The sequence below is a fragment of the Pseudozyma flocculosa genome (assembly GCF_000417875.1).
Source record: "Pseudozyma flocculosa PF-1 unplaced genomic scaffold scaffold00020, whole genome shotgun sequence".
Lineage (NCBI taxonomy): Eukaryota > Fungi > Basidiomycota > Ustilaginomycetes > Ustilaginales > Ustilaginaceae > Pseudozyma > Pseudozyma flocculosa.
Window position 1 is genome coordinate 358,901 of NW_006920888.1, and position 12,019 is coordinate 370,919.

At 65.0% G+C, this 12,019-nt stretch overlaps 2 protein-coding genes across 2 annotated transcripts; both read left to right on the forward strand.

Annotated features, from left to right (window-relative positions):
• Positions 1 to 644: 644 nt before the first annotated feature.
• On the forward strand, positions 645 to 1,767 carry PFL1_05559 (uncharacterized protein; the record flags this gene model as incomplete). The annotated part of the gene is made up of 2 exons (XM_007883095.1): positions 645 to 817; positions 924 to 1,767. The coding sequence occupies 2 exons, from the start codon at positions 645 to 647 to the stop codon at positions 1,765 to 1,767; spliced, it is 1,017 nt and encodes a 338-aa protein (XP_007881286.1).
• Positions 1,768 to 8,564: 6,797 nt separating this feature from the next.
• Positions 8,565 to 10,602, forward strand: PFL1_05560 (uncharacterized protein; the record flags this gene model as incomplete). The annotated part of the gene is made up of 2 exons (XM_007883096.1): positions 8,565 to 9,054; positions 9,188 to 10,602. The coding sequence occupies 2 exons, from the start codon at positions 8,565 to 8,567 to the stop codon at positions 10,600 to 10,602; spliced, it is 1,905 nt and encodes a 634-aa protein (XP_007881287.1).
• Between the last annotated feature and the right edge of the window lie 1,417 nt (positions 10,603 to 12,019).

A 12,019-nucleotide genomic window follows, 5' to 3' on the forward strand; every position in this document is an offset into this window, starting at 1 on the left:
ACGGTACGGTACGGTACGGACGACGGACGACGACGGACGACGGACGACGAGAGCGGACAGCGAGCGNGGAGNGCGGGGGGGGGGGGGAAGGATATCAAAGGGCACATCGGCCGAGCATGCAGTGCGTCAACCGGAGTAAGAGAACACCGGAAAGCGTCCGCCGCACCAGCAAGCACCAAGACAGATCCAGTGACCTAGTATGCTGGCCTGGCGAGAATCGTGAATGACGATGAGCAGACAGCGCACGCTGCCGTTGAACCCCATGCGAATTGGCGAATGAGAACCGGGCGACGTCTCGCTCCCTTTCTGCCGAGGTGAACTGTCCACAACACAAGACGACATACTGAACGAGAACTGCCGATGTGCGAGCAGAGGGTCGAGCTTCAGGCAAAGGCACCAAAGTGTGGCGAGATGCTGGAGCGATTTTCGGGTCCGAGCTGGAGGGCAGCGCAAAGCAGCGGGCCGCGAGGCGGCCAGGCAGCCACACCTCCACACTCGTCGCTGCTGCGCCTTGCTCTTCTCGTCCCCACCATCTCGAGCCCCGCCATCCGTCTCTCACTTTGCCTGGTATCCCTATCTTCGTACGGCACAACGGGTCAGATCCTGAATGCGCTGAGCGTCTGGCGTACGGAGCTCGATCGGCCATGGCGACCGCCAAGAGGAACGCAGTGGCGCCGCCGCCTGGACCGCCCACGATGCCGCGGGTGCAGCCGCCCATCGACCACCTCCAGATCCTGCTGCAGCGCTTCGAGTCGCTCATCTCTTCCATAGTCACGCTGAGAGAAGAGACTCAGATGATACCCGGCATCGACGAATGGTGAGGCTGCGCTCTCTCCCCGCCGAGGTCATCATCGACCCAGACCTGGACTGAACTGGACTGGACTGAACTTGCCCGCCGGCTTCGCCTCCCCATCGCATCGCAGGCCCTCGCTGCTCAACCGGTACTCCAACCTCCTCTCGCACGCCTACTCGATCAATGCGTCCCTCCTTTCTGCATCGCCGCACTTTTTGTCGTCGCAGCTGATCGCCTTCAACAAGGTGCTCGAGGCCGAGGCCCGCAGTGCCAACCTCTACGCCGGCGTCGAGGAGAGCACCTCGGCCCTCTTTGGCGGCCTGCTCGGCGGGCGGAGCGGCGCTGCGGGAGGCGTTGAAGGCGACGACGACGTCAAGGCCACCGCCGACGGCCTGCCGGAACTCAGCTACCGCGACGCCAAGAACCAGCTGCCCTCGTTGGTGGCCCACCCGCTGCTGCCCATCGCAGAGGAGAACCTCAACTTCCTCGGAGCCCTTCTGCGCACGGCCCCGGAGCCGCAGATCCTCGAACAGGAGCTGCAGCTGGTCCGCGAGTACGACGAGCAGGCTGCCGAAAAGCAGAGGCTCGAGGCCGAGGCCAACCCGGGTGTCCCCAGCCTGTCAGAGGCTGAGCAGCTCGACGAGGACATTGCGCAGCACGACGTCCTGGCACTCCGTGCGCTGCGCATGTGGTATCACATCCAGCAGGCGCCCGACGAGGACGGCAACGTCTTCAACCCGCGCGATCGATTGCCGCGTGAGGAAGACGAGCTGGAGAACGAGGAGGACGAGGACGACGACGACGGCGACGAAGAAATGGGCGTGGGTGGTGCGACCGCCGCGGGACAAGCAGAAGACACGCCGGCCGAGAGGCGGAGGAGACTGCAGCGCCGCAAGGAGGCAGAGCGCAACACATGGACGGCCGACAGCGTGGCTGCCTTCCTCCATGGCAAGCTGCCGGCCACGCAGCCTTGACTTGCACCTGTTCCAAGTTACCGGGCGACCGCGCGACGAGTCTCGGAACGGAAGAGGGCCAACAGCATCTGCCATCGTCTCCAGACCAACTGCGGGGGGATCGTTCCGTCTCTCCACGGACTTCGCCCTACGCCACTAGCTCATCCTTTTTCAAGCTCCTTTTTCTCCCTTGTTAAAGCTCTCGGGCGCGACCAAGCATCTACAGAACGGTCCAGGCCTTTGGCTTGGCCCCCGAGGCGGCGGAGCAAGACTCTCAGCGGCTCTCACGACCACCAGCTCTGCAGCTCGGCAGGCAGCATATGCCGGGTATATCGCAGGCGAGCTCGTTGAAGTTGGTCGCAAAGCAACGGACCAATCACGGACAAGTGCGGGCGGCGCGCAACATCGCCCTGGGGCCGCGCTCATCACGCGGGGTCGATCTGCGGCATCTCGACGTTTTCGGAGCCCGACAAGCAAGGGCAGGAAGCGAGCGAAGAGCGGACTGGCGGCCAGTCACGCCATATGGACACAAGGCATCGCTGCTGGCCGAGCGCAGGCAAAAGGACGGGACGGACGCGTTTCGCCCAGGCCATTGGCGTGGACCGAGTTCTCGGGTCGAGGTGGGCCGTACATACCGGTAGCCCTCACAAGCGGCGTGCAGCCGGCGCGCGCCGCCTGCGGCCGGACGCAGCCAGCGGAGAAGGGAATGCGAGCAGCTCCGCAAAGGCTCTGCGTGGTTGGGCGCCATGCTACTCCTGCCGCTGCCGCTGCTGGTGCTGCTGCCCTGTCCCCGTTTTATGGCGAGCCGGACGCATACCGCACGCTCCACGGCATGCAGTGCGCTGGCTGCATGCCGTACGCGGCCGCTCTTCGCTGATTCATTTCTGCGAGGAGGTGGTACGGTCCTCTTGCAAAAACGCAGATCTTTTCCATCTCCGCGCCGTTCCGGTCGACGTGCCTGCCTGCGGGACGAGCGGACACGCAAACGAGCAAGTGGACGGCCACCCGTTGCGCCAGGTCGGACGTGCACGCTAGCCAGCACTTGAAGACTGTCCGCTTTCTTCTATTGGACGGGGCGGGGACGCTCTCGCGAGCGGACGCAGCACATCGCCAGGCTCGTCAGGTCGCCCGCCTACAGCACCTGCAGGGCATCGGCGCCAGCGCGACAAGGCCGCGGCGGGCAGCATCAGCCTAAGCGCGGTCGCTGTGCAATGCAGGCAGACAGACGGGCAGGAGGGCCGTACCTAGCCGCAAAGGAAAACGTGGACGCGATCGTCAAGAGAGCGGGACAGCCTCGACCGACGCACCTCCTTTATCGTCGTGCGGTGCCTACGAGCAAGCAGGCCAGGACAAGCCCGACCTAGCCAAGCCAAGCCGGGCGATCGGACGAGACAGCACCCAGTCCCTTGGCGAGACCAGTCCGAGCGGCCTCTTGCGGCCATCCTCCTCGACCGGTACGAATCTGAGTTCAAGACTGGTACGAACCTGAGTTCAAGGTTCTGCAGCCTCGTTTGGCAAGGCTGCAGAGGCGCTTGACGAGGCCGTCCTTCGTCAAGAGGACGGAGCCAAGTCGCGACGCATGGGCAAGGCCACCGACCGCCGACCGTCTATGTCCGTCCTGGGCCTTCTTCGCTGGAAGCAAGCCGCGATTCGTGGCGCCTCGCTAGGCCCGAATACCCACGCTGCGCCGCACGCCTGCTGGAGCGGCGTAGCGTACGTCTCCTCAGGGACGGGAGCGCTAGACCAGGGGGAAGTGCTCGAGTCCATCTCCGACGATGCCGTGCATCTGCTGCTGCTGCTGCTGCTTGCGTCGGGGTAGAATAATAGCCGCGCGCGCGCCTGCCTGCAGGCCGTAACACATAGCGACGCAGAAAGGGGGTCCGTGGCTTTCCGCGGCCTTTCCGCGCGTTCGAATTGGGACGCCTGGACGACGACGCCGCTGCTCTCCTTTGTGTTCGTCGGCCGTCGGGCGCCGCTGGCTCCTCGAGACGCAGCATTTGTTCAAAGGCAGCAAGCAAGCCGCCAACGCGCCTCTTCGAAGCTGCGTACCGTAACGCCCTTGCCTCTCGTCCGCCGTTGGCTTCATTGTGCGTCGAGAGACGTTCAAGATTCGGCGAAAAGCGGCGCTTGTCGTGCAGAGGGAGGCGGCCAACGGATGGCGCCGGGCCTACTCGATGGTGAATCAGCAGCAGCTGCGGCGGCGGCGGCGGCCGTCGTGATGGTCCAGACCACGTCGACGTTGTCGCGGTCGTGGTTCGTGGTTTGTGGCCATGGTCGTCGACGCTCCGCCTGGTCCGAATTCCAGGTTGATGCGCGCGCGCGCGCTTTAAAAGTCGAAAAAGGAGCGGGCGCGGCGGCTATTTGAATTCCCAGGCGCGCCAGGTTGGTTCTCTGTAATGGGGCTTGAGGCGGTTTGTATTCCGTCTTGGCGGGCACGGCGGGCCCTCGCCCTCGGGATTTTCTAGTGGCGCTCGGCGTTCCAAGTTGGCGAAATTGCGGGCCAGGGCCTAGACCGAGGGCCGGACCGGCTTCCGTTCCGACTGTCAAAGGCCGGCCGGAGGTGGGCCACGACGGGGCCCTAGGGTCCCCGACCCCCGCCCAGCAAGCCTGCTTGCTTGCTTTCTTGGCCTGCTTCGGCGTCGGCGGCGGCGGCGGAGGCACCAGCGATGTGGCTGTGAGTGAGCTTGACGAACGAACCAACTCACGAACCCGAACCAGGCACCCGGTCGCTTGGTTGTGGGGCCGCTTAACCTTGCTTGTTGGGCCGAACGACAGCGTAGCAGGCAGGGTCTGGACCACGAGCGTGCGCTGCCAGGCTTGATCTGGTCTGCTGGCTGCTTGCTCGAACGCTCCGCGTATGGCCGTGCTGACCGTGCTGTGCATGGCACACATCTCCTTCTCTCCCCTCCGTCGATGTGTAGGTGGCGTCGAGCAGGCTGGTGGCGAATGCTGAGCTGGCGTTGCTTGCTGCTGCCGTGCCGTGCTCACGGTGCTGCCAGCGAGCATCGATCTCGATGGTGTCCGGTTACAGATCGAGTGCGATCGTGACCAAGATCGAGAGCCTCACTTTTCGACGACCTGCTGGTCCGTCGGTGCTGGCTCGCCAGGCCAGGCTCGAATCGGAATCGCACCCAGGCAGCCACCGCGACGGGGTCGACCTCATGCCGGCGTTTGGAAAAAGGCGACAAAAGGCGAGCGCGTCCCGCGCAGAAAAGGTTCCAGGCCCTCGCCCAAAAAACGGAGCCACCGCAGCCCACCAGCAGGCAGAAGGCAGGCGGGCAAAAGGTTTCTGCTTGCCACCAACGGCGCGGGCAGGGGTACGGTACGACGACAGCACACGCACGCACGTAGGTGCGGTACCTCTGGGCAGATGCTTAACCTTGAGCCCGGCACGCACGAGCAGCTGATGATCGGACCCACAAAGCTGGCTCACTAGCCAAGCTAGGGCAGGGCAAGGCAAGGAAGCAGGCAGGTGCGGCGGCCAGCGGGCGAGCTGTCGCCTTCCACCGCCTTTCTCCGTCCCTCCCAAACTGCTCCTCATCCTCGCCCTACGGTACCTTACCGGTATCGTCCGTATGATCTCGTCGCGGTACGGCAGGCAGCTTACCTGTCAGAGGCCAGGTGAGTAGCGGGCATCCCCCGTAACTGCAATCACGGTACATACGGTACCTACCGTACCAATTTGACGGCGATCCACCCCACTTCGGGTTCGGCCGTCGTTTCCAAACTCGTCTTCGTATCTGTCCCTCGCAGCCAGCATCGTACCCACATGCTCCGTCAGGGACTCGCGACCGTACACCTGGCACGTACGGCGAGGCGGAGGCGAGTGTCCGCGACGATCCGAGATCTCGGAACGGTGAGCAAGCTGGCTCGGCCTCGACGTCGAGATGGCTCCCGCTTCGACGCCGCAGCGGACCTCGGATTCAGCAGCATGCGATACGGTACGCCTCACTTTGTACGTGTCGTTGCCGATCAACATCAAGTCGCAGCGACCAGCGTCGCTGTGACAGCGCTAGCCCTTATCCCGACACGTACGGTCTCTCCGCGGCACAGCCGACCTGCAGTCACTCACCATCAAGGCTGGACTCTCACGGCGATCGAGGCTGGATGAATGGCCGACGGCGAGTGCGGCTGCTTTAGCGTGCTTTGCTACATGGCACCGGTACAGTACTGGCACCTGGAGGGAAAGGCGCTTGTGGTACCGGTACCTGCCTGTGTGCCTACACCACCGCACGAGGAGCCGTTCGATGATGGCCGTCGCCCTTTTGTCGGCAAAACCTTGGCACGAGGGCATCGACGTTTGGCGGGTTTTGTGTGGTGAGGCGCGCCCAGGCATCTGGGTCCACCTTCTAGGCTCGACGCTAGGCTTTTTACTGGCTCGCCGGCTCGCCGGGTTTCCTCGGTCCTGTCTGCCTCGTGCCCTTCTTGCGCACCGCAAAGCGAGCGACGAGCCAACCATGCAGGCGGCCGCACAGCACCGCTTCCGAGAGGCCGGATGATCAAGATCGAAACCCCACGCCCCGGATCGGCCAGTCCAGACATGCTTGCCGGTAGGCTTGCCTGGTTCGGGTGGGTCGCTCGCTCGCCCCTTTGCTTGCCTGCCCTCCCCCGTCCCTGCCCTGACCTATCCTGCGATGCGGGTATCCGCGGCGGGGGTTTCGCGGCCTGCTCTCGCTCTCAGTCGGCCTGCATCGAGGCAGATCGCACCACGGCGGGTAAGTACCTCCTCAGCGTGGCCCACAAGGTGAGCCAATTGTAGGCAAGTACAAGCACAAGAGGCCTGGCCCGCAGGGTTCTGGATCTTGTCACACAAGCTAGACGGCAAAGGGCGTCGGCGACGAGGAGGCAGGGGCGGCGACAGGCGGCAGCGGAAGGGTGCCGTTGCGTGGCGTATGAACCTCCCCCCTGTGTACGCACAGTCAAAGTCATGGCCACGCCCCGCCGCCAGACGAGGTCGACCGCCTCAGGCCCTGCTGGTTCCTGAAATCTCGGTCTGCCCGCCGCCGTCTGTTGACATCGCGACAGGGCGACCTCCTCATACCGCACGGGGACGGGGCGGAGGGAAAAGGATGCAGCCGATGGCATGGTCGCTTGGTTCCCCGACCGAGGTTCTCGACTCGGATTGCCGTGCTCACCCCAGCAGCCCTGCCTGCCGCTTGCTTCCTGCTCGTCTGAAGCGCCCCCCCCCCCCCCCCCCCCCCCCATGTCCATGCAGGACTGACTGACGACCTCTAACGAGCGAACAATAGGCCGCCATCCATTCACCGTGACCCGACCTCGGGGGGCGCCACTGCTGTATGTCCAACCCGTCCCAACCCAACCCATCCCGCCTTCATCTTCTCCCGTTGCCCCCTTCCTCGTCCCGACCTCTCTTGGTCGCGGCAGGCACCCAGTTTAGCCTTTCCCGCATCCGCTCGCCTTGGCACCTCATCAATCATCCGCTCGCCAGCCCCCTCGACGTCCTCGGACCCACCAGCGACAATGACCGCAGAAGGCAGCTCCTCCGCCACCACCACCACCACCCACAACAACGACAACAATAAGCCGCTCCGCTCCGCTGCTGCCGCTGCCGCTGCCGTCGCCGTACCACGATTAGCCGCCACAGTAGAGCTGATCTGCCCTCTCCTGCCCCTCGACCGAAAGGTCTGGACCCTGGCCTTTGGCATCTTGTGGTACCTACCGTACCTACCGAAACTACCCGCGACTCTTCCCGGCTGCGACGGCGTCGGCGTCAATGGCCACCGAGCCTCGCGCCGTACCGTTCTTTTTTACTAGGCTCGGCGTCGACCTCCTCCTCTTTCCCTTTTACCACTACCTGCCGACCGTCCGCCGATCCGGATCGTTTCCCGCTGTACGCTGCTCCACGTCGCCTTGCCCTCGGTCTCCTCGACCGGTAACGGGGACCCCCGCACTTGCAGCGCCGTCCTGCAGCCCTGGCTCCACCGACGGGCCATCCGACAGCTTCAGTCCCTGTCGCCGTCTCCGAGGGGACAAACAGTCCGCCGCCTCTCTGCTTCAGTCGCCGCCTTGCTCGCCCGGATCGGCGAAGCTGCCTTCGATAGCGCGCACACCTCTTCGAACGACAGCCGGCAACTGTTCTCCCCTCTGCGCTTCGGTCATGTCCTTTGCCCTGCTTCCCTGGTCGCCAGCACCTAACATGCTGCCGACTGCCGACGGGGTCCCCTAGTCCTATCACTCTCGACCGGCTTCACTCTTTCTTCGATACTCCCACCCCATCGCCTTTCCCCTCCCAGGTAGCAGCCGGTGGCTCCCAACCGCCATCCTACCAAGATTCTCACGGCCAACTCGCCAGCACCCTCCTCTCACCTTGGCTCTTCTCCTTGTCCATAGCCGTGTACCACCACAAACGACATCACCAGCTCCGCCTAACCCTCCTTGTCGCCACCGACACCTCCGCCGCCAGCTCTTCTTTGTCGCCATCGCCACCGGAGACAAGGAAGCCGATTTCTTCCCAGCGTCGCCACCGCCCTCGTCGACAGCTCTCTCTCTCTTCCGCCATCACAGTACCTTGCTGCCTGGCACCTAGCCACCGTCACTTCCACCGTCACCCCCTCCATCGTCTCCAGCTCCGCGAGAGGGCCTGCGTTCCTGTCCACGCCGACCTCGCCATACTCTCGCTGCGCTTCCTCTGATCTACCTGTCGGTCCTGCTTCCCGAGGCTCCGACGCCACCCTACTTGCAAGCTGTCGCCGCCGCCGCATCGCGGTGGAAAAGCCGTCAAGATCTCGGTCGCCTGCCTAGCACCTCGTCCACTTGGGTGGACCGACGACCCAACCGGGTTCCGCGGTCGCTCTGCGATGCAAGATGACCGGCCCGGGACTCAGCGCCCGGGGCCCTCTTCGGCATCGAGGGCTGCTGAGGCCTATGGCCACTCGCTCTCTGCGCCTCCGACCAACGGTCGCCACACCGACCGTGGCATCGGAAGCAGTCGCTACACTGCACCCCACTCGGTCTCGTCGCCCGCGACTCCGCAATCCCAACAGCGTGGAGAGGCCAGCAGCGACAGGCTGCGGTACGACGGCTTCGGCCCTGGATCCGGCTACGGCGAGTCCAGCAGCAACGGCAACGGCCACGGTACCGAAAGCGGGGCAGGCGGTGGCCACACGGTGCTTGCAAGCTACCCGCGCCTTCGGAACCAGTCCGAGTGGATCCAGCTCCCGAGCGTCAGCTATGGACTCTCGCTCTACGGAGAAGCCCCGCTGCGCGAGCCCCTCTTCTCGCTCGCCATCCGGCAGCAGACCAAGCGGGGCCTGGCCATCGGAAGCAGCCAGATGGCACTGCGGACAGGTGAGAGCCCTCGAGGACCCAAACGGACCACGTCTGGCCTCCCGACATCCGCTGCTTTCCCAAGCAACCATTCGCTGAGCACCGAACCCCTTTCCCTCGCCTTGTTCTTCCCTCCCGGCCTCCGACACCGCAGCACGATCGATCCCACTGGATCCTCCTCCGGTCTGCGAGCTGCTGATGAACCGCAGCGGCGACGAGCACACGCTGTCGCTGCCCGAAGTCTTTGTACGTGCCCAGCTGGTCAAGGCCGAGGAGCCCTACGACGAGGTGCTCCCGGATGCCCGGAGAAACGAGCCCCTGGTTGGCGACACGGTCCAGAGCCCATTCAACTCGCGCATCGAGTCGAGGGAGGACCAGTGCTTCTTTGTCTTCAAGGAGATGGGCGTCCGGGTCAAGGGCATCTACCGGATCCGCTTCGACCTCTTCGATCGGGTCTCGCTCTTGATCCGCAGGGTGGCCTCGGTCTACAGCGATGCGTTCGAGGTCCACGAGCGACGCAAGCACCCCGGCCTCGGCGCCTCTTCGTCCCTCATGGACGCCCTGGTGGACCGCGGCATGAAGTACAAGCTGCGCAAGCCCATCAACCCCAAGGTGGTCGGCAAGAAGCGCAAGCCCGACCAGGACGACGGCTACGCGGAAGCCAACCCTGCGCCGCCGCTACCTGCGCCGCCGCTCTACGCTCGCTACGTCAACGCCGGCGCATACGGCCGCGGAGATGCGGTGCCGTCCGATGCTGTGGCCCACTGGCGATCGTCGCAAGCCTACGACCGACCGAGCGCGGCGATGCATCATCCGCAGGGCGGCTGGGGGCAGCCTGACGCCCGCTACGGGTCCATGGCGATGCCTGCGAGGGAGGCCGCGGATCGCTTCCGGCCGACGATGCCGCGCTGGAACCCAGAAGGCGCTGCTGGTCCCCGTCACCACCAGGCTGCAGACGAGAATGGTTACGCGTCGTCGTACCACGGTGCTGCACAAGCGTCGTCGGGAATGACGGCGACGGCGACGGCGACGGGCGCAGCGACAAAGAGGGTGGCGACGATGCTACCGCCGCCTCCTGACCGCATCCCGTTCGGCGATGGGCGAATGCTCCGTGCACCGGCACCGATGGACGCGCCTTACCTTCGACGGCCTAGCCTGCCCGACCGCAACTCGTCGTCGTCGCTGGGGTCCGGCTCGAGCTTTACGACGACGTCGGTAACGGGTCGGCCCGCGTCGTCGGTTTACGGTTCGGTGACTCCCAGCCCGTACACCTCTACCAGCGACGAGGCAAAATCCTGCACGCCACCCGTACCCACTCTTCCGCCGTCTTCGTCGTCGGCGGCTACGAGGACCAAGCTGCCTGGATTCGCCTCGCTGATGGATTCGGCCCAGCTCGGGCCGTCGACATCGTCATCGTCGTCGTCGGCTTCGCCGATGCCGCCCTACGCGCAGCGGCCCAGCAGCCGCTCGCCGCCGTGGTTCGCGCGACCCCTGGACAGCCAGCACGACGCCAAGCGGAGGGCCAGCGATCCTCGCTTCCCGGAACGCTCCTCGCACTTCCGCTCCTAGCCCGGCCTCTCAGAGTGCCCCGATACACGCACGGCTCGTTCGACCGGTCGCACCCGACCTTGACCTCCATCCTGTCCTCGGCCTCAAGCTTCGTCTTGATACACCGCAGCCACAGTCCTGCTCGACATCCGGCTTCCCATCCTCTGCCTCGTTCTCACACTCCTGTCCGACATCCTCCACGGGCCCTGCACCCGTGCATATTCGCTTCGCCTTTCCCCCCCTGGGCTTGTCTTCTCTCGAGCCTCTCTTGATCTCCAGCCTTCGCCCTGCTCCTCGTCGCCCTCCTCTTCCTATAGCTCTCTGTACTCCTGCCTGGTCACGGGATGTAGACATAGATTCCCGTCTCTTTCCCTTTCGTCCCGCTCGTCTCTCTCGCCATCGTCGTCGTCGCCGTCGTCGTCGTTGTCGTCGTCTTTCTCGCATCGCAGCAACCTCTAGCAATCTGCAGAAAAACACGCGAAGGAACGCGCCTCGCACCGCAGCGGCATCAGCCGGCCTGCCCATGGCGATCCGTTGTGTGTGGTTCAAAAGGGGGGTCGCCAGCCTGCCAAACCGGACGGGCGACGGCCATGATGGCATGGCAGAGCAACAGAACCGGCGGCTTGGACCCACGCCGCTGCGCTGTCGGGCAGGGTCCGGGCCGCTGTTTGCCCCGTCTGCCCGCCGACGCACCGGCGGCCGCCGGCCGGCGCGAAAAAAAGGTTGAGGCCAGAGAGCCAGGCGAGGCAGGCTGGCTGGGCGGCCTGCCCGGGAGGCCAGCCTTGGCTTGGCCAGCAGACAGGCAGGCCGGGCTAGGCCTGATCACGCCGGTTTAGCCGAGCTTGGCTGGACCCCGTCGACCGATGCAAAGTCCCGGCCGGTGGGCGAAGCAAGCAAGGGTACGGTGGCAGCTCAGGCAGGCAGGCAGGCTGCCGGACCTTCCGATGGATCGCGGGCGACGACGTCGACTCGGCCCCCGGATACGCGCGAAGTCGAGCCAGCCAGCTGCTCGATTCCCTGCTGTACATACGGCACCGTAGGCGCCCGTAGGACAAGACGAAACGAGTTTGGGAGCAGGCCGGCTCGACGTCCAAACGGACGGGAACCATCCCCAGAAGAGGCGGGGTCTGCCCATCCGCTTGCTTGCTTGCTTGCCTGCCTGCTTGCTTGCCTGCCTGCTTGCTTGCTTTGCTCGCTCGTGCGGCGGCGGTCGCCTGCCTGCCTGCTGGCCGCCTGCACCGGCCGATCCGGGATATCGTGCGTGTGTGCAGCGCGCCCGCCGTTGCCGCCAGGCAGGCAGCCAGGCCAAATCGAAACTCCTAGTTAGCCTGCTGATCCAGGGCCGCGGCCTGGTCAGGGCAGGCCGACGCCGACGATTTGGAACTCTGCTTCGTGCGCGGGCGGGCGCCCGCCGCTTGATCTGCGCGACGGATCGCGG